The 21,552-nt window shown below is 49.5% G+C and overlaps 1 protein-coding gene across 2 annotated transcripts; it reads right to left on the bottom strand.

Moving 5' to 3' along the window:
• Positions 1–13,986: 13,986 nt before the first annotated feature.
• Positions 13,987–21,435, bottom strand: C1H1orf109 (chromosome 1 C1orf109 homolog). Of its 2 annotated transcripts, none has more exons than XM_036870831.1 (5): positions 21,135–21,416; positions 20,682–20,957; positions 18,599–18,778; positions 16,531–16,649; positions 13,987–16,357 (listed from the first exon to the last, which is right to left on the bottom strand). In XM_036870831.1, exons 2-5 carry the CDS (start codon positions 20,954–20,956, stop codon positions 16,320–16,322), a joined length of 612 nt encoding a protein of 203 aa, XP_036726726.1. In that variant the 5' UTR covers position 20,957; positions 21,135–21,416; the 3' UTR covers positions 13,987–16,319. The 2 variants fall into 2 exon arrangements, with proteins under 2 accessions (XP_036726726.1, XP_036726727.1); XM_036870832.1 differs by having other exon boundaries at positions 15,753–16,357; positions 16,531–16,653; positions 21,135–21,435.
• Positions 21,436–21,552: the final 117 nt, after the last annotated feature.

A 21,552-nucleotide genomic window follows, 5' to 3' on the forward strand; every position in this document is an offset into this window, starting at 1 on the left:
TGCTCGCTGGCCTGCTGGGTGGCAAGTTGTCCTGGTCCAGGCCAGGCTGAGTTTCTCCTTTCAACCTCAGCCCAGCCTGGGAAGGCTGAGTTTCTGGAGACTCCCACTCGGACTCTGCCCGGTAGGCATTCCACGATTCCTGATGCCCCACACCGGGCACCCAGCTGGTGAGAGCTCACCCCTCTTGGTTGCCAGTGCCTCTCCACCAGGAAAGCTCTTAAGATTCTGGTCAGATGCAGGTCCGAGTCGCCAAGCCCCACTCACCACAACTACATTCTGTTTCCTCGGGGACATGTGCTTGACCTTTGTCAGTCCCATTTCCAACCCACCCCCACCCCCAGTCACTTTCCTGTTCTGGTCCCTCGTGCCGTCTTTTCCTTGGGGGAGCAGGGAGAGGCATTCAGGGAGGAGGCCCGTCTGCCTCTGTGCTGCCTGGCTCTGGGACAGCAGGCTTAAGTTATTCCTGGAGATACAGGCAGACATTGGGAAGAACTTCCTGACCAACAGGGGCTTAGCAGCTGGAATGGGAGCCAGAGGAAGACAGTGAATCGTTGGCCCTGGAGACATTCCACAGGGGCTGGGCATGGGGGGAGGTCCGAGGGGTGTCCAAGGTGGAGGTAGGTTACCTCTTAGAGGCCCCAGTCCTACACCTGACCACAGGCCCAAAGTCCATGCCTCACCCGTTTGTTTGACAAATATCTGTCGAGCATCTATTCCATGCCAGGCATCCACTAGGTTCTGCAGAAGAGCAGAAAACTAGAGACATGGTGCCTGCTCATCCTAGGTCATGGACAAAGTACCGGCAACTTCAAGATATGCATTGTTAGCAATAGACAAAGAATCAGGAGCTAAGGACAGGCCACCTGACCTCAGCTGAGGATTCTCAGCTAAGACTAGAAAAAGAGGGAAGGCATAAACAGAGGAAGATCCTAGAAAGATGTCACCCAGGACGTGAGCCCCATGGAGATACCCCAGAAGCTCATCTGGGGTGGTGTCAAGGAACCTCTTTCCTTTCACTGGTGATTTTTTTAAAAATGGATAGCCCAGCGAAGAGAAAAATAAAATCACCAGATCACACGAATGACAGTAATCCGGATAGGCGTTCCTATCAACGCTACATTTTTAGCCCAGTGCTTGGCACACAGTAGTACCTCAATAAACATTCGTGAAATGAACATTTGGTCAGTCTGGAACTCAGCCCTCCCACTTGTCCTCTTTCTCCTCCCAAACTGCAACTTGTCTCAACTCGGAACCCCACCAAGGAGAGGATTAACCTCCAAAGCATCCCAAATAACACATTGACTAGGCCTTTCTCCTATAACTGTGACCTACAAAGGAGTAAAAACAATGACGACTAATGTCTATCAAGGGCTTATCACGTGCCAGGCACCCTTCTAATCACTTTGCACATGTTACCCCATTTAGTCCTCACAACTGTCATATGAGATGGGCTCTCTCATGGTCTCATTTTACACATGAGGAAATCGAATCCCAGAGAAGTTATGTATGTCACCCAAGGTCACACAGCTAGTACATAGGTGGAAAGAAGCACTTTCTGTGTATCTACAGGGTGTCAGGCATAGTTGGGGCCTTTATTCTTAGGATAATTAAGAGAAGTAGGTATCATCCTGTTTCGACAAATGAGAAAACCAAAGCTCAGTGTTAAGTAACTCACCCAACCTGGACTACTCCTCTGGAATTTGACTCCCAATGCAGTGCTCTCTCTCCCCTGCACCCCATCAGTTTCCTGGGGTCTTTCCTGAACTGGGGAGCAAACAGCTGCCCCTGGCGAGCTACGGGGAAGAAGTGGCTCCAGGAGGAGAGCTGGCCCAGTGACTCGCCAATAGGATTTATGTCCTGTCCAGGGTGGACATTTTGGCTGCTGAATGAAAGGCTGAACAGAGCTCAAAGATGGAACTTATTCCCATTAAACGATTGCAAATGTCAGGCAGCACGGCCTCGGAGCTCCTTGCGCACGCACCCAGGCGGCTGGAGGCCAGGCTGCCCATAACAAGCATGCCCGCTGACCTCATGGTTACTCCTGATGCAATTAGAGCCCACTAGGAGACAGCGGGTTCCGACGAGAGCCTGAGCAACGTGCTGTCCGGGGGACACTGGGGCCCCTCCTGCTTGAGAGATGGCACTGGGACAGAGGGTGTTGTTCTAATTGATCGAATGAGATCTGTTCCAGTGCAGATGCATGCAGAAATTACCTGCAGATGTGACTGTGCACAACCATTTTAACTGTCTGGGCTGTCACGCAGCCTCAGGGAGCCAGGGCCTCTTAGAGCAGGATTCATTTCATGCAGCCCCCTGCCTCTGGGCAGGGCAGACTGGTGCCAGCCTGAGCTGATGAGTGATGACTACCTCTTTAGGGCTTCCCAGCCATCAGTGCTTCTCGGTCCTGGGTTGTCCAGAGGCCCAGCTGGCAGGATGGGACTCCCAGGGGTCCTGGCTAATGGCCTCGTGGAGAGCTTCCGCAGGGGCACGGGGAAGCCAGGTGCCAGTTGTCCTCTGTGCAGGCTCCCGAGATTCCTCTTCCGTGGGCTCTGCAAAGCCCACCTCCCTGGGTCTTTGAATCCCTATGCATTTTTGGGTTGTATAATACTGGATAACGCATTTTTAAAAAAAATCCATATAACTATAGCAGTGGTTCCCACACTGATGACACAAGATCCATGAGAATACTGACTCATTCATTCATTTCAGCACCCACGAGCCTCCAAACTCTGTTCCTTGCTGGGACGTAGCAGAGGATCAGCCCTGGCCGCTGTCCTGGAGGAGCTCACAGTCCGGGGAAAGGAGATGTATGTATAAATAGCCGGTTATCACAAAGCGGGATGGGCTCTTCTACTGGAGTACAGGGTACTATGGGGACTTAGATGAGGGAGGTGACTCAGCGTGGGTGGTCAAGGCCAACTTTACGAAGGAGGTGACATTTCAACTGAGCCCTGAAAGGTGAATAGAATTCCCCCAGCCCCGCAGATGGATAAGGGGAGTAGGGTTTCCCTGGCAGGAGAACCCCCATGAACAAAGGCATGGGGGCAGAGGAGACCTGAGGAGCGCTGGGAGATGAAGTGGGGTTGGTGGGCCAATGAGGGGCCTTGAACACCACGCTGAAGAGTTTGGGTCTTGGGACTTCCCTGACGGTCCAGTGGTTAAGACTCCGTGCTTCCAATGCAGGGGACATAGGTTCAATCCCTGCTCGGGGAACTAAGATCCCACATGCCACATGGCGTGGCCAAAAAAAAAATTAAATTAAAAAAAAAAGAGTTTGGGGGACTCCCCTGGTGGCTCAGTGGTTAAGAATCCACCTGCCAATGCAGGGGACACGGGTTCAAGCCCTGGTCCGGGAAGATCCCACATGCCACGGAACAACTAAGCCCGTGCACCACAACTACTGAGCCTGCGCTCTAGAGCCTGTGAGCCACAACGACTGAGCCTGCGCACCATAACTACTGAAGCCCACGTGCCTAGAGCCTGTGCTCTGCAACAAATGAAGCCGCCGCAATGAGAAGCCCGCACACCACAATGAAGAGTAGCCCCTGCTCGCCACAACTAGAGAAAGCCCACATGCATCAACGAAGATCCAATGCAGCAAAAAATTAATTAATTAATTTAAAAAAAAAAAAGAGTTTGGGTCTCTACCTAGACACCCTGGGAATCTTTGAAAGACTTCAGGAGTAAGAGGATACATGGTTAGATTTACGTATAGTCTAGAACAATCCTCTTGGCAGAGGGCGGACCGGAAGGACAGACCGGAGGCTGAGGCCAGCAGTAGCCCCGGCACTGAGAAAGGAGGGGAAAGGACAGACTCGTGAGGGGCGTGGACAGTGCCACCATCTTGGGGACTGATATGCTGGAGCTGGGGCAGGGGTACGGGGACCAAAAGGCAGAAGAGAGGGAGGTGTCAAGGCTGATGAGCCTGGAAGGATGGTGGGAGGAAGGTGGCCACGGAGGGAAGGAGGAAGAGGACCATCAAAGCACTGCTGCCCAGTGGTCCGGTTCAGGGAACCAGGATTTCCACATTATGATCCTGACTGCTTTCAGAAGTGTTTTGAGAGCTTCTCTGCTCTTTCCTCACATTATGTCAGCATGTTAATCCCCACTCCTCTTCTATGCATTTCCTCTCAATATGGTGAAAATAACTGGGAAACATCTGGGGAAAAGTACGAGGAGCTCTTTGAGGGGAATCACTGCTTAAAGGCAGTCTATCTGGTGTTTTCTGAGCCCTCTGGATCCACTCTGGGTGAGGGGCAGAGAAGTCCCAAGCTCAGCCTTGCCGCTGAGCCCAGAAGCTTCCTCACCCAGCATCCTTAGTGGCGGTCCAAACCTTCCCCTCCCTCTCCAAGCCTCCACCTGCCGGATCGCCCCTTCTACAAACCACCTTGCCTGCTACCTGCCACTCAGATGACTCTCCCTCCACTATCTACCTTCCACCCAAACTCACTGTAACTGTTTCTGTTCTTCCCTCCCCCGGCCCTGAGCCAGCCTCTCCACCAGTTCCGGGACTTTGTGCCATCAACCATCCCCTCAGCTTACATAAAATTTCCTATTTCCTCCATCCTAAAAGACCCCCTCTGCACCTCCTTCAAGCTATTTTCTTCCTTCCCCTCCTGGAAGTCTTTCCGCACACATCACTTCCATGTCCTCATCTCTTTTCACCCCTCAACCCACTGCAAACTAGCATTCCTGCAACCCAAGAAACTCTTCTTACAGAGGTCACAGCCATCCTCATCCAACACGACCCCTCTACACTCTTACCAGCCCAGACCTTCCTTCATTCTTGAAACGGTCTCCTTCTTTGGCTTCTGGCTCCCAGGACCTTCTGGTTCTCCCTCGACCCGCTCTGACATCAACCTGTGCCACGTCCTGCAGGTTGGAGTTCCCCAGCAAAGTTCTTCCTTTCTGCACACCTTCTCCCAAAGCTTGATCACTGCAGCCCTGACTCCTCCAGTGACATCCAAACCCACCTCTCCAGAAGCCAGCTGGACATCCCCCACCCCTGACACCTCTCACATTCTGTCCTCCACCACCCACCCTAAAACTCTTCCAGTTCCTGTGTCCCCTGCCTTGACGAACGGCCAGCAAGCTGGAGCCATCCTCCTCCATTCTACACTTGATTTATCACCAGGTCCCGGTGACTCCACCTTCCAGACATCTCTGGAATTGACTTCTCTCCGTCTGCACGGCTGTCATCCTGGTGACACCAGGATGTGTCACACCTGGACAGCCTCCCAGTCCTCCTCTGCCTGCAGTAGTCCTCCCTCCAGATTCCTGCATGCCTGGTCTCTACCTTCCCCTCTGACCTCATCTGCCACCAACCCCTTTCTCTCTTCACTCTAGTCTCCTTGCCTTCCTACTCTTTCCTGGACACACCTAGCTGGTTCCCATACCTCAGGACCCTCAGGAAGCCTTTTCCCCTGGATCAGCAGTTTTCAAACTTTTTGGTCTCATGACTCTATTACATTCTTAAAAATTGAGAACCCCAGAGAGCTTCTGCTGGTGTTCATATGGCTTGTATCTATCAACATTTGCCAAAATAGACATTAAATCTGAGAATGTTTGAAAACACTGGAACACACAAGCACACGCCTCGTTAGCTGTCAGAGTGAGGATGTCATTACACACCACAGGGCACCTGAAAACTCCCCTGTACACTTGTGAGAGAACGAGAATAGAAGAGGCAAACAGTGTCTTAGTACAGTTAGCCCTCCGCATCCATGGTTCTGCATCTATAAATTCAACCAACCAAGGATCAAAAATATTTGGAAAAAAAATGCCAGAAAGTTGCAAAAAGCAAAACTTGAATTTGCCATGCTGGCAACTATTTACATAGCATTTACGTTGTATTAGGTATTATAAGTAATCTAGAGATGATTTAAAGTGTACAGACGTGAGAATGTGCGTAGGTTATATGCAAATACTATGCCGTTTTATATAAGGGACTTGAGTACCTGTGGATTCTGGTATCCTCGTGGGTTCCGGAAACAATCCCCCACGGATACCAAGGGACCAGTAAGTTATAAAACGTTTCCACCTTGCAGATCCCCTGAAAGGGCCTCGGAGTCCCCAGACGACACTTTGAGAACTGCGGCCGCAGCTAATACCCATCTCTTTCACTGCATTACCGCTCCATGTCCCTTATAGCATTTATTACCGTCTGCAATTACCCACTTTCTTGCTTGCTTATTTTGTCTCCCCACTAGAATACAGGGCCCGTGAGGGTAGAGGCCCAGACTCTTGCTCACCTTGGAGCCTAGCAGAGTGTGTGACACATGGTGACATTCAAAAGCAAGGTTCTTCAATGAATGAGTTGTATCAACGCAGTTGTTCTCTACCTTTGCTGCATATTAAAGTCACAGGGAGGGGGTGCTTTTAAAATGCCTGCATCCCAGCCAATTAACCCAGAACCTGGGGGTGGACACAGGCATTGGTGCTTTACAAAGCTCTCCCCGTGACTCCCATTGCAGCCAAGAATAAGAACCACTGGTCTCAGTCCTTCAGCCCTCACCGAGGGAGAGACTGTCTATTCCTTGCTTGTTCAGAGTTACACAGGGTCTAAATGATGGCCGCTCCACATCTTGCCTGTCTCCTGCCGGGCCAGGCAGCCAGGGCGAGGGGGACTGGATAGATTATGCTACTAGGCTGGGGTCCTCAGCCAGAAAGAAGTGCCCTCCTCAGACGCCGGGCCTTGGATCAGCGTGCTGGGGTCCGCGGCTTGCACAGGTGGTGCTGGTTATTCTCACAAACTGGTCTATGAGGCTGGCTCACTGGGTCCACTTTCCCCCACGCAGTGGTGTGGAATCCTGGTACTTGGGCGACTCGTGGAGCCTGATGGAGATTTCAGTGGCTGCAGACAGAAATGAGGCAGGTCCCAGATTGCCCTGGGCAGCGGGGTGTCTCACAGCCGCCAGCCTTGCCTCTGAAGAGTTGCCAAGCGTAGCCAGGAAAGGACACACCTTATGCTCCTACCTGAGCCAGGCTTCCCTCACTGAGCGGTGCCCAGGAGCCCTGCCTGTGATGGGGGGTCGCAGGCCTTGCTGGGAACCACTGCTGCGGGCAGAGTCAACCACCTTCCCACCCGCCCTGCACTGTGCCAGCCACACTCCTCTCCTGGGCTCGCTTCCTCTCCTCCACTGCGCGCGGGAGGGAACCAAGGCACAGAGGAGTCTTCTTGACTGGCTAAGGACACTGGCCAGGGCTGTCTTAGATGGCTATGTAGTAGATAGGAACGCTGGAGCTCCTCAAGGATTAAATCCCAGACCAGCTATGTGACCTCGGAGAGTCAAGTCACCTGAGCCTCCTAAATCAGACTCATCTGTAAAACCGGGGGAATAAATCTACCTCACAGGGCGCTTGTAATGGATCTAAAAGCACTAGACATAAGCCTGCAGCAGAGAAACTGCTCAGTAAATAGTGATTATGGTATAATTCTTATTGGACTCCCAAATCCCTCTTCTTTCCATCACACCCTGCTGCTTCTCAGAGGAACATTACTTCTATTTGTATACGATTTGAAGCTCTTTTACATTTATTAGCCCATTTAATTCTTGCAGCAGAATTCTTGTGAAGTTGAAACTTCTGTTTACTATCCCGCTTTGTTTTTGCTTTTTTGATGAAGACACTGGGGTCCAGAGAGGTCGGGTCACCTGCTCAGGTCCCACAGGGGCGAGTGGCGGATGTCCTGACTCCCTGTCCAGAACCTTCTCCACCGCACGGCAGCAGCTGCCCCAGGGGCCTGTGGCCGACCCCGGCCCCAGGGAGAGGTTCCACCCTGGGTTCTCTGGGGAGGAGAGAGGCGAGGAAGCCTGAGGTGGGAGGGGGTGCAGGAGAGAGGGTGGAGCTCTGTGCTTGATGTGGTGGCCAGGCCCAGTCAGGGCTGTCGCCAGAGTCCTGGGGTTTGGCTGGGACAGCCACCATGATAAGGCAACCACCATTTCCGCTGGTGTGGCAACGCCGGGTGGACCGGGGAACCCAAGCCAGGCAGGGCTGGGGAAGGGAGGAGGCCTGTGGCGCTTTGTCACCGGGGTGGGGGGTCCGCTCCTGCCTTGTTTCACTTCTGTCACCAGCCCAGCTCCCAGACACAGGTAGCCAGGGACCATACCCTCAGCCCAGCCGACACCTGACAAAGGAGGAAAGGCCTCAGCTTTAAGTCCTCCAGAGGGTGGAGGAGGGGAAAATAAAACAGTTACTAAGAACCTACTGTGTGCTGGGCCTTATCCTCTATGCTTTGAATAAATAATTAGCTCACTTAATTTTCCTAATAGTCCGGTGAGTCAGGTATTATTCTCATTTCACAGGAAGAGAGGTAAAGCCAAGGCCCCACAGTCCTAGGTGGTACAGCCAGGATTCTGCCAAAGCTCGTGATCTTTCCAGGACACCATGGCTTTGTGGGAGGCCACGGCCACCGGTGGCCAGTCAGCTCTGCCTAGGACCAGCCCCCCGACCCCGCACCACCCCACCAGGTGGGGCAAGTCCACCTTCTCCGAGCCGGGCAGCTGCAAAATCTCTGCAGCATTTCTGCCACTCGGTTCAGTCCCCAGAGGTGCTGAGCACCTTGCTGGGCCAGTAGGGGTGTAAGGATGGATACAAAAAATGAAGTGATAGAGATACGAGGAACATGCTGGGAAAGGAAGGGTTGTTCTGAGTAGGGGAATAAGAGAAGACATCACGGAGTAGATGGTGTCCCAGCTGGGCTTGGAGAAAGAAGGTGGGTTCCCCCTCCCGCGCAGGGAACTGTGTCTTGCCTTTGGCACGGGGATGGGGATTAGCAGCTGTTTCTTTCTAGCAGAGGCTTCAGTCCCTCCATCAGAGCAGGCAGCTTTCTCCTAGCAGACTGCATTAACCCGAAGTCTTTTCTGGAAGGTGAAGGTGATGAAGGGCCAGGAGCAGGTGACGACACTCAATGAGTTAGGATTGGAAGAGGCCTCTTCAGGGCTTTTCGAGATGCTGTCACGTGATAGGAAGTGGCTGAAACCGGAAGACTGGGTAACGGGAGCCCTGGGGAGGGGGGCAAGGCCAGATTCCTCATGGACAGGCAAGGAACCTGCTCTCCACGGTCTCGGACTTGGACTTGGGAGGAGAGAGAGGGTCTGTCCACAGACCTGGGGCAGCTCCTTGCAGCAGGACCAGAGGGAAGTGGGGCAGGGCTGGCAACGTAATTCGCAGGGCCCCGTGCAAAATGATAATCCAGCCTTTTGTTCAAAAACTATTAAGAATTTCAAGAGGGTGACAGCAGAGCCTTAGGCCGAGCTGGGGGACCCTTATAAGCACGGGTCACACGCCCAGGAAGCTGCCCTGAAGTGGGGTCTAGGGAAAGTGAGCAAGAGATGAGGCCACGTGAAGGGCAGCCCCAGGGGTCTTCTTCGGGCCTAGTGGTCGCCTGACCAAAACCAAGAGACCCTGTAAACAGAGAGGTGAATGATTCTGAGAGCACAGCCTTGGGCCACATAGCATTTCCTAGACAGACAACCGGCTCTGCTGAGGCGTTTGTAGCTTTCCCGAGGAACCAGTCCGCCTCTGCCAGCCGGCATCCTCAGAGAGGCCAGGTCTTGCCTTATTTGGAGGAGGGAGGGCATTTAAATTTCCTCTCTGTGTTGGGGGAGCTCTCGAAATGCTGGGAAAAGATGTCATGCTTGGAGACCATCTGGGGAAAAGGCCTCTGGAGCTGCTCCTTTAATTTACAGAACTGACAACTGAGGATTCGGGTCTTTGGCAAGTACAAAGGGTGATGGCCCAGAAAAGAATCAAAGTATTAACAGCGGACTCAGTTGGCACTGTCCTTCAGTCCCTGGCCCTGGGGTTCGTGTGGCTGGGAAGCCTGATCTCTGTTTCAGCAGTGGGATCAAAACCAGCTTTCAGGGCAACATAAGCCAGACGTAATTTTTAGCACAGACATAACTTTCTAGTTCCTTTTTCCTACCCCTCATTTTTCAGTTGCCTTTAAAGAGGCCGCAGAGAGCAGAAAAACAAATCCAAGTTTAAAGAGACAAGTGCAGAAATGCAAACTGGGCAAGGGGACAGAGCCGCCAGCTGGACAAAATGTGCCTGGAAAACAGCATCCTCTGCTTGGCAGGTGCCGGGGATTTATGGTTGAGTTTTGCAGACGTTTCATCGCGTTATGAGCCAGCTCAGGAGACCCTCATAAAACTCTGCTTATGTGAAAGAACAAATGAGCTGATAAAAGTCAGCTGCTGCCTATAAACGCGCTGTGGGGATTGCAATTGAGTAGTGGATTTATTAGTCTGGGCTTTCTGTGCAAATTAAGAACTACTGCGCACGTCTGAACCGGGAAGACGATGCTCCCTGCTCACATGACGGCAAACGGGCCGGGCTGACCCCCTCCCCCAGCTCTCAGTCCCTTAGAGACCAGAGCGAAGATTCTCGCTGAATTTAAGCTGCTGGAGACCTACTCTTACGTCCCCTTTTCTTGCCTCCCACAAACGCCCAGAGAAAGGATCCGTCTCTCTCCATCCACTGCATCACCAGCACATCTTTGCGACAGCACATCTCACAATGGGCTTACGTATCTGCCAGACCTACTAACTGTGTACTTCCCCCTATTTATCTCTGTATCACCGGCAATTTGTTCTGTGCCGGGCACACAGGGAGGCCTCCGAATGAATGAATATGGAGGTGGCAGACTGTCAGGTGCCGTGTAAGTAAGTTACTACTACCTCGCTCCAAACAGCACAGAGGGGTTGGGGGAACACAGCCGAGGTGTCCGTTGGAATTGAGGACCAGCTAGGTGCTGGGAAGCCACAAAAAGGGAAGAAGAGGTGCAATGAGAAAGTTATTAAGTCTGGTTTCTTCCCCAGAGAAGCACAATCTTTGTGGCTATCCTACCCAGCTCTCTCTCTGTCTGTCTCTCTCTGTCTGTCTCTCTCTCTCTCTCTCTGTGCTGCTGCTTTTTCTCAGGACTAAGGCTATTTCTTCAAGAATGACCCTGCAAGAGAATGGGGGGGGGGTACTTGATAAGAATACAGCTACCTCGCCCCTGCCCACACATACTGGATCAGAATCTCTGGGGCTGGGACCCTCATATGCTGTACCAGGTACCAGTCTCAGAAAAAGTGACTTTCCTTTGCACTCGGTAGAAACCAAGAAGGAGACTTCCAGGAATGATGGGGAGGAGGGAGAGTGCCTGGAAGGACTGGCTTTCTCCTCCCAGTCCCTGGCATAAAGGGCACAAGTGTAAGACTCTGGCAGACGGCCCCAGGACGCACGCCAACCCTCCTGGCTATGGGATCAGAAAGGAGGGTAACTGGCAAGGTTGTAGCGCCCTGAGCCTTGGACGCCTCATGTGCCCCTGCCAAGCCAGACGGGGGCAGCGCTGCACTCACCGCTGCATTTGAAGGACTCACGTCCCAGGCACGGCGTTCGGGAAACCAACTCTTGTCACAGCTGAGGAGGTGTGAGGGAGCTTCTGCCTTCTGTGGCAGAGAGGAAACAGTGGTGTACGGAAAAGACCCCTTTCACCAGAACCAAGAAAACCCTGGTACGAATCCCGGCAATGCCACTGATAAGCTGTGGCCACGTAGCAAACTGTTTCTCAAAGCATACTTATTTCACGGCTTGTTAAGGGTTGAGGAACATGCTAAAGGGCACAGCCCAGAGCTATGCACTCAGTAGGTGACAAATCAATCTCAAGTGAATTTCAGCCCCTTCAATGTTTATAAATTTACCAAAAGCCCTCACATATCTCCTCCCACTTGAGCCTTACAACTCTGTAAGGACAAACGTCATTATTTCATTGTATAGATGAAGAAGCTGAAACTTAGAGGAGGGAAAACAACTCGCCCAAGATCACCTGTCTAGTAAGAGGCTGACCTGAGACTTGGACCCAGGTCTGGGTTACTTGAATTCAGCAAGGTTTCCCCAGAGTTGGTTATCAACACACTAGCTCCTTCCCCATATCCCTGAATCCGCTCCTCCAAATGTGCGCTCTCCCCACCTTCTCACAGGGAGAAAGAATTACAAACAACCCAATGCTTGAACAAGCTGGAGCCAGTACCTGGCCCCCAACATCCTGATTGAAGTCAGAGAGACCACACAGCCTGGGCTCTCCCTAGGCAGGGAGAAGTCCTTTTCTTCAGAGCCTAGGATCCCACTGGCTTTGAAAACCCCCTACTCTGCCTGAGAGAAGAATCCTGAGGCCCATTCTAAATGTGGATGGGGTAGAGACAGGAAAGAAATAAAAATTCTTCATTTCGTCCCAACAGATTGTCTCACGGACAGGGAAGAGGGTTCTGAGCACCAAGGGTCTATTTCCCCTCCTGAGGGAAACAGAGAAAAGAACTCACATTTAATATCTCAATCCATGAGCCAGTGGCATGCTTCAAGGAGAGCCAGAAGGATTCCCACTATGACGATTCTCCCTAAATTAGTTTATAAATTTAATACGATTCCAGTAAAAATACCAACAGAATTCTTTTTTTATTGGGGGTGAGTGGGTGGGGTGGTATTAACTAATTGAAAATTCCAAGGGAAAAAACCATGAGCAGGGGTGGGAGTGAGAGGGAGGGCTACCAAAACCTAACAAGTATTAAGACTTTAGAAACAACCTAAATGGCCATCAGTAAGGGGCTAAATAAATTATGTTATACCCACACAACAGAAAACTATGCAACAGTTTTTAGAAAAAATTAAGGAAGCTCTTTACGTATTCATATAGAATGATCTCTAAGATACAGTAGGTGGAAAAAACGAGGTGCAAAACTGGATATACAGCATGCTACTATTTGTATGAAGTTATGGAGAATACAAAAATACTTGCTTGTTGCATTAGTCATCTATCATTGTGTAACAAATTACCCCAAAACTTAATGACTTAAGACAAACATTTATTATCTGTTTCCATGGGTCAGGAATCTGGGCCCAGCTGAGCCAGGTTGCCTTTGGCTTAGGTCCTCATGAGGTTGTAGTCAAGCTGTTAGCTGGGGCTGTGGTCTCATATGAAGGCTCAGCTCGGGGAGAGGGTCTGCTCCCAAGTTCACTCGGGGTTGCTAGCAGGCGTCAGGCCCTCACGTGAGCTCTCCACAGGGCTGCCTCACAGACGGCTTCCCCCAAAAGAGCAAGTGACAGCACCCGCCACGGAAGCCAGTCTTTCTTCATAACCTAGTTCCAGAAATGACCACCACTACCAGTGTCTTCTATTCATTAGAAGCGAATCTGTAAGGTCAGCCCACACTGAAGGGGAGGGGAGTATACAAGGGCATGGATCATTGGGATCTATGGGGCTATCCTGGCAGGTACCCACCCTGCACTCATAGAGGCAAAGAATATTTTTGGAAGGACACACTGGAAACATTTAACATTCGCTGCCTCCAGGAAGGGGGACTGAGTAACGGGGAACTTTTCACTGAATATGCACTTGCACTTGCACCCTTTGAATTTTGTACAATGTGAAAGTATCACTTACTCAAAAAAATAAACCAAATTAATTGTAAATTTTAAAAGGACAATTAGAGGGACTCCCCTGGTAGTCCAGTGGTAAAGAATCCACCTTCCACTGCAGGGGACACAGGTTCGATCCCTGGTCGGGGAACCTACATGCTGCAGGGCACCTAAGCCTGCGTGCTGCAACTACTGAGCTTGTGCGCCTCAACGAGAGCCCGCGAGCCACAAACTACAGAGCCCACGTGCTCTGGAACCCACGCACAACTAGAGAGAGAAGCCCGTGCACTGCAGTGAAGAGCCCGAGCCACAACGAAAAGATCCTGTACACCTCAACCAAGACCCCGAGTGCCGCAACTAAGACCCAACGCAACCAAAAAAATAAGGAAAATAAATAAATAAAAAGGACAATTAGGATAGCAATTTAACAGCAGAAGAAAAGCTAAGAAGGAACAATTATACTTAATACATAGTTATTATTTAGCACCTTAAACATACTTGTGTCTATTCAGTCATGATTACTTGCTTCAATGAGGGAGGTTTAAAAAGCTCTTTATTATACACACACACACACACACACACACACACAACTCCCATTTGCAAAATACATACCCTTGATCATGGCATTCACAAATTCATTCCAGTTTACCTTTACAGACCTGTTTCCTGCCACTCTTCTGTCCCCCTGTGAACTCCAGTGACTTGCTATAGTCAACTGTTAATGCTTCCAGTTCTAGGGCGTACAAGCCACAAGCACGATGCCCGCACACTCCAGGAGGTATCAGCTTCCATTCTTTCTCAAACACTGCCTTTGCTTAGACTGTCCCTGTACGCGGAGCACCCTGCACTCCTTTCTGAGCCTCAAGGCCCGACTCAGATGTCACAGTCACCACGAAGTAGTCCCACAAGCAGTTGGTTGTCACCCCTATTCTCCCATGGAATTCTGTTCTGATCTCAAATACAGCTTATTATATTACAGTTTAAATCTCTTCACTTAAAGTCTGGTCCTTGGATCATCAGCATCACCTGGGACCTCGTTAGAAATGCAGAGTCCAGGGCCCCACCCCAGGACCTACAGAATGGGAATCTAAATTTTAACAAGATACCAGTGATTTATATACATTTTCAAGCTTGAGAAACACTGGTTTAAATCTTTCCCTGGTTGAACTATAAATCTTTCTAGGGCTCTCCTTCACCTCTGTACCCACAGCACATCATAAGACCTGATACCCAAATGTCTTAAGTTAAGTGTTATTTACAATTATTATATATGTGATAGAATAGATTTTTTTAAATTCCTGGAAGAAAAGAAAAATTCCTGGAAGAATATACACCACATTATTAAAAACGATTACGTATCTGGTAGGTGGATATTGTGCATTTTTCACTTTCTGTAATACTTCAATTTTTCACAGCCAGAATGTATTATCCTTACAGGTAGAAAAACATGACGACTTAAAAAAATACATGTAAAATATAACATTATAATACATTCATAAAATGGTACATAATTGTGTTGAGCTATATTCACGGATATGAAAAACTGGCCAAACTATATTAAGATTTTTTTAAAAGATAATTTAAACAACAGTATTTATCAATGATACCCTAATTGTTTTGTTAAAAAAACTTGTGAATATGGACACTAAAAAGATACTTAACAAAATATCTCTGGTGGAGCTTGTTTTATACTTTTCTGCATTTTAAATGTTTTCTACAATTTTTCCACTGTTTTTTAAAAAGCATATATCACTTTTGTAATACGAAAAAAGTCATTTTCATTTTGAAAAATATCTATATTCTTTATTAAGCCCCTTTACATCCAACGACCCAGATTTTTACACCAGCCCAGGAAGTTGACAGGTCTGGAAGTACCACGACCATTTCACTGATGAAGGCACTGGGCCTCAGAAACCCAACCCTGAACGCCTGACTGTGAGCTGGTGTTCTCCCATCCATGCAGCTACCCCAAGATCAGAGAACTGTAGCAAGTCAGTCACCAGCTTTGGTTTAAAAAAAACCAAAAAACAAAAAACTGTTATTTTAGGAGTCCCACTATCCCCAGTTACTTACTCTCAGATAGTAAGAGCAACAAGGGAACCCCTCCAAACACAAAGCATTCAGAATAATTCATGCTACACCATCTCCCCCTGGTGGTAGGCTCTGGAAACTGAAATTGTTTTGATGATAAGGAGTTACTGCAATTCGAAAACAGTAACTGTTTTCCACCAACATCACCTCTACTTCTTTATTTTTTTTTTAATATTTATTTATTTATTTGGCTGTGTCAGGTCTTAGTTGCGGCACATGGGATCTTTCGTTGCAGCACGCGGGCTTCTCTCTAGTTGTGGCACGCAGACTTAGCTGCCCCTCGGCATGTGGGATCTTAGTTCCCCGACCAGGGTTCAAACCTGTGTCCCCTGCATTGGAATTCTTAACCACTGGACCACCAGGGAAGTCCCACCCCTTACTTCTTTAAATCATCAAAGCCACTTTTTTTCATCAAGGAGTTGGGTACTGACACAAATACACGAAACCAGGACCTGGTGTCAACGAGGCTCAGAGCTTTGGATGATGCTGGGGGCAGCGGCACTCTCTACCCGTCCTTTCCTTCCTTACCACTTCTGTGGCTGTGGCTTCTGCCCCCAGTGTTCTTCTGCACGGCCTTTCCTGCATCCTCTCTGTCTCCGTCTACTCCCCTGAGCCTTAGGAAAGGGCAAGGTGTGACCATGTGCCCTCACCCATGACCTGGCATGAAGAAGACCCAACATCAGAAACATCCAGCACAATCCTCAGGCTCTAGGCACTGACACTTCCAATAAGTCCAGTTGCAATGCTGACATTTCTTTAGAAATATCAGAGCGCAGCAATGTCGGTCTTCAACTGCGTCCCCCTAGTCTCCCGATGAACACACGGCTTCTTCACTCTTCCAGGAAGAAGGAAACACTCAACAGGATATCTGGAACAGAAAGAGAGAGAACACATGGCATACCACCTCTCCAGAAAACACAAAACATCAGATTTGTAAAAGCTACAAAGGCACCATGAGGGCATCTCTACATGCTTTCAAGGAGGTGAGACACAGAAAGAAAGGAGGGGAAGAGACACGAAGGACTAAATGAAAACCAGTACCTTGTACAAGGTCTGGGTGTTCGTCTTCCGAAATTCGGTCCCAGGCTTTGGGCAAAGCTTGGATGTTTCCCAAGTCTCCCCACTGGATTGAGGACAGAAGGTACTTCCTCTTCAGGTACCTTCCTGGGAGTTAAGGAAGGTGCTCAAAAAGAAAATGAAATATGTTGAAGGAAGAAAATATCCTGGAGAGAGCTCCTGGGAGCTAGAAAAGTGAAAGCGCAGCTGCTGCTATATTTACCAGGTGGGCAGGACTCGCCTCTGCTACACATCTTTACCGAGCCCCTCTTTACACACATGGCTCTGGGCTACAGGGAAAAGGACAGAAACACTGTCCCTGCAATCTGGGATCTCACCGTGGTGAGAAAAAAACAGAAACTGAAAAGACCCTAAATGACAGGAAAGATAAAACTCAGTGGAAGTTCAGAGGATGACTTCATCCCCTTTAGAGGACAGGAGGAAGAGTCCAGCTGGTAGGAAGAGCTTAAGCCAAGGCACAGAAGTGGGGAAGCACGTAATGGATTCAGGGACAGGACATTTCCAGTGCGGCTGGCATGGAACGACGTGCAGAGTAGCAGGAAAGGTGGCTGAGAGGGCAGGTGGAGCCAGAACACAAAGACCAGCATGGGGGTTCTCGTCCTCAGAGCACCAGAAGCTACTGAAAACTCCTACACAAGCAACAGGATCAGAACGAGACTTCCGGAAGATAGATCTGCGGAGTGTGGCCACTACCTGGGGGTGGCTTAGAGGGAAAGAAGCCAGGGTCAGAGAAACCTGTCTAGAGACTGCATGTGACTAAGGGTCCAAGTGAGAAACAATGGTAGAGGCAGTGGGGATAGAGAAGGAAACTACAAGAAGCACCAAGGAAACAGAATGGAAGGACTTGACAGCTGAGTGCAAACATTCTTACAACGGCACCTGGCACACCATAAGCGCTCAGTGAGGGTGGCCCCAGTTACTGCTCTCACTGCCCACGCTGCTGTTGCCACCACTGTGGCCGATGCTGCTACGTTGCAAGCAGAAAACAGCAGGAAAGGGGGAAAATGCTGCATAAGTTTCCAGGCTAAGTGATCAGACAGGTTTGATGCTACAACTTAAGGAAACAGGAGCTGAACAGGAGGGCTGGACAGAGGATTTCAATTCTCATTTCAGCTTGCAGTTCCGTGAGATTCCAGTGGGAGGCATCTGCAGGAAACTGAAAATCAAAACTAGAGGCAAGAATAAAGGTTGGCTTGGGAGTGATTCAAATGAAGGTAGAAACTCCAGCCAGAGGGGAGATGCGACTATCAGGCAAGAATTGAGAGGAAAAAGGTGAGAGAACTCCAACTAACAGGTCTTTCTGCTTCCACCCAAGTCCTTCCTCAGAACATAGCTGGGTGATACTGTTGAAAACATAGGTCTGATCAGGTTACTCCTCTACTCAAAACCTTCTATAGCTTTCCATCTCACTCAGAGTAAAAGCCAAAATCCTTTCGAAGACCTTGGAGGCCCTACCAGGCCTAGCGCTGCCTCTCTGACCACATCTCCTGTTAGACCACCCCCCTTTCACTTGGCTCGAGCCCCACTGGCCACCTTGCTACTTCCTGAACATACCAGGCTCACTGTCACCTCAGGGCCTTTACACTTGCTGCTTCTTCTACCTGGGACACTCTTCCCCCAAATACCCCCATGGTTCTCTCCCTCACCCTCTTCAGGTCTTTCCTCAGATACCACTTTCTCAGTGAGGCCTGCCCAGACCACCCTATTTAAAACCACAAGCCCACCCTCACCCCTCGCTTTCCTCATTCCCGGCTCTATTTTTCTCCAAGGCACTTATCACCATCTGACATTCTATATATTTTCCTTTTTTTAAAGCCTATCTTCTAGCACCTAGAGCAACGCCTGGCAGGGAGCAGTTACTCAATAAGTGATTTAAGGAATGACTGTACAAAGGAATGCAGAAAGAATGCAAGTTCAAGAACCAAAGAGAACTGACCCATACTATATATTTTTGGGCAATCTTGTGAAAACTGAAATTAAAAAGACTTCCCGGAACAGCTCTGGAACTACCTGAAATGTGTGCAAAGGATACAAACTTCGATAATGTCTCTCGATATCCTGTAACCACTCCAACATTTCAGCCACAGAGGGGCTCGCGGCCGAAGCCTGCAGGACAGCATCGAGGCTGATCATGTCTGCATGCTGCTCATAGATCTGAAGCACGCGTTCCACGTGGCTGCTGACTACATCACGCACCTTGAGGAGGGCGGCTCTGGGGGAAGAGTCTGGTATTAGGCAATATCATGAGAAAGGCCTAAGGCCAGGTTCCTTAACCTCAGCACTAAGGACATCTTGGACCAGATGATTCTTTGCGGTGGAGGGCTGCCCTGTGCCTTGCAGGATGTTCAGAAGCATCCCTGACCTCTACCTACTAGACGACAAGAACAAACCATGCCTCCACCATTCCCAAGTTGTGACAATCAATAACGTCTCCAGATATTTATTGCCACATATCCCAGTGGGAAAAACTGCCTCCAAATGAGATCCATTGGTCTACGGAGATTGATGATGGTGCCTTGGAGGCAGAGGTGGCTCAAGAATTAAGAACTGACTTAAAGATGGAGAGGCTGAAGTTACATGGCTCTCAAAGCTGTGTGATGATATTATTCCCAGCTGCCAAAGAAAGCAAAGACCAAGCAGTCCTTCTGGGGCTGCCATACAGGAGAGCAAATGCTCACACACAGTCCAATGCAATGTACGTGAAAGGAATAAGCAAGAGAAAACTGAAGCAACAAACCAGTAGTGCTCTCATGCTCCCTCGTGCTCCATCCTAGTGAATTCTTGAACAGGTAAGATTTGGGCTCTTGACACACCCAGACTACTGTGGATCTTAGGAAAGTTACTTATTCTCAATCACGAATAAAAACAGTCTCTTTTGTTCACTGTGCATCCTAAGTACCTAAAACGTCGAGACCGGCAGACAGAACAACAAACAATTGTCCAATGAATGAAAAGGAATGTTGTGAAGAGTAAATGCAACAATGCATATTAAGTGTTTCGCGAAGTGCCTAGCTTATGGTAAATTTTGTTATTATTCCATTGGTGACTCCAAGGGGCCCAGCCACCAAGACGAAGGCTACAACTTCCCAAAGGGCAAGGCAGTCCCTAGCCTAGAATTGCAGCTTTCAAAAATGTTTGACTGTGACTCACAATTAAAAAACAGACTTAAAATTAACAGCCCGATACTCACACACGAACACGTAATCAATTGAAATAAAAGTTCACTATCTTAGAACGTACCGTGACCTAATTTAATTGATTGTCTTGTCTCTCTCTTTTACTCAGCTTAGGAACTAACTCTGCTTCATTGTTGTATTCCTAGCACCTGTGCTTGGCATCCCATAGGTGCTTAATAAATGTTTTTTGTACAAATGAATGCAAAGAAGGCCCCATCTTTGACAGTTTCCTATTAGTCTATGGCACAGACTCTACACACTAGAACCTTCTTTTGTCCTGGTCAAGGAAAGGCCACACGTGCCCTGTCTTTTCTCTATCCTCAATTACCTGTAACTCTAAGGTAGAGGGTCTAACATTAGGCATAGTAAGAGCTTAGAGATATGCTACTACAGGCACGCAGACACCAATGAACAGCAGAACAAGTGGCCCTGGTGCCAGGCATACTTGGGTTAGAATCCCAGTTTTACTATTTACTAACTGCACAACCATAGGCAATCTGCTTGAGCCTCAGTTTCCTCACCTGAAAAATTAATTAAGTCAGGTTAAGTCAAAGAGGTGTTGAAAAGATTTTATGAGATAATGTATGTAAAACCCTTAGCTCTGGTACCTAATAAGTTTACAGTATAGCTCCTCACTGCTTTTTACCTAAGAAAGACTATAGAGGAGGGCCAATAAGCATTCCCCATTGCTCTTCTGTTCTGCTTTGATAACTTCTACTAAGTCCACCACTGTCACGCCTAGTCTGACAAGGGAAGTGCCAGAAAATGGCTTCTTGACAGAGATCCCACTGCAACAAACAGAAAGGAGGTAAGGTTGACATATCCCTAAATACCACGCTCTCAAGTGAGAAGAAGAACATCCTTCCGACTGATCCTAGCTTATTAAACACCCAGTTTTAAAATCTTTCCGCCAAGAACGAGCGCCACTGAGCCTCTTACAGCCTCTCCTCTAGCCTGTCCAGGAGAGTGTCACCAGCCGCCAGCTGCTTGCGCCTCAGCCGCTCCTGTAAGTCTGGGAAGGCCCGAAGTGACGGCACATCCTCAAATCGCAGGTTCTGTGCGGCCTGCAGCTGCTCTGCCAGGTTGCTGAGGGAGGCCAGGAGGGGCGGGCAGTCCCTGAGAGCGCTCTGCCACAGGCCCTGCTGCTCCTCCACCACGGGAAAGCACTTCCTCAGGGCCTCCTGCACTGCGAGCAAAGGCTGGTCTTGAGTCATCCTCCGTTGGGGAAAGAAAAAAAAAACCCACAAAAAAAGCATTAGGGTTCCAAGTCGATAGGGGAAGGACCGGGTCATGGGTGGGAGTTATTTCCGTTCGCAGGTGAGAACAGGGTTTCCTCAGGTAGGGCCGTCTATCCCTCCCGACAGGAGTTTCTAGCGCGAGGCGTTGTCTTACCTTTAGAGGGGCTCTCGGAAGGCAGGACCCTTGTTTCCCACCTCGGGAAGCGTTTCCTGACTATCCCTTGGAGGAAGCTCGTCCGGGTTCGGGCAGTTTCCTGTTTCAGACTGCGGGTTCCCCGGGCCTATCCGTGCGTCCGGAACCAGAAGCTTGTCTCCTCTCCTTGAAGCTGCGGGTCGCTTTCCCTAAACCAGCGGGAAAACTTAAAGCTAAAGCAATCAAAGTTTAAGGACCTTCCCAGGGCCCCAGCCTGCCTCCGAGTCTCTCTGCGCATGCCCCAACGTGGCTACCGAGTCGCGAAAATATGCCGTCAGACCGCAATGCCTTCTGGGTACTGTAGTCCTACATGTGGACTGGCTGTCCGATCGCGGAGCTTCCCTGTGATTGGTTATTGTGGGACCCTCCTAAGACGGCG

This window comes from Balaenoptera musculus, chromosome 1 (assembly GCF_009873245.2).
Source record: "Balaenoptera musculus isolate JJ_BM4_2016_0621 chromosome 1, mBalMus1.pri.v3, whole genome shotgun sequence".
NCBI lineage: Eukaryota > Metazoa > Chordata > Mammalia > Artiodactyla > Balaenopteridae > Balaenoptera > Balaenoptera musculus.

Excerpts from the sequence above, each read along its gene's own strand:
- C1H1orf109 (XM_036870832.1), bottom strand. The coding sequence starts at position 20,956 with ATGACTCAAGACCAGCCTTTGCTCGCAGTGCAGGAGGCCCTGAGGAAG. Across the intron at positions 18,779-20,681 it reads GACAGGCTAGAGGAGAGGCT|AGCCGCCCTCCTCAAGGTGC; the intron begins GTAAGAGGCTCA and ends CTCTTCCCCCAG. Across the intron at positions 16,358-16,530 it reads ACACCCAGACCTTGTACAAG|ATATCCTGTTGAGTGTTTCC; the intron begins GTACTGGTTTTC and ends TTTCTGTTCCAG.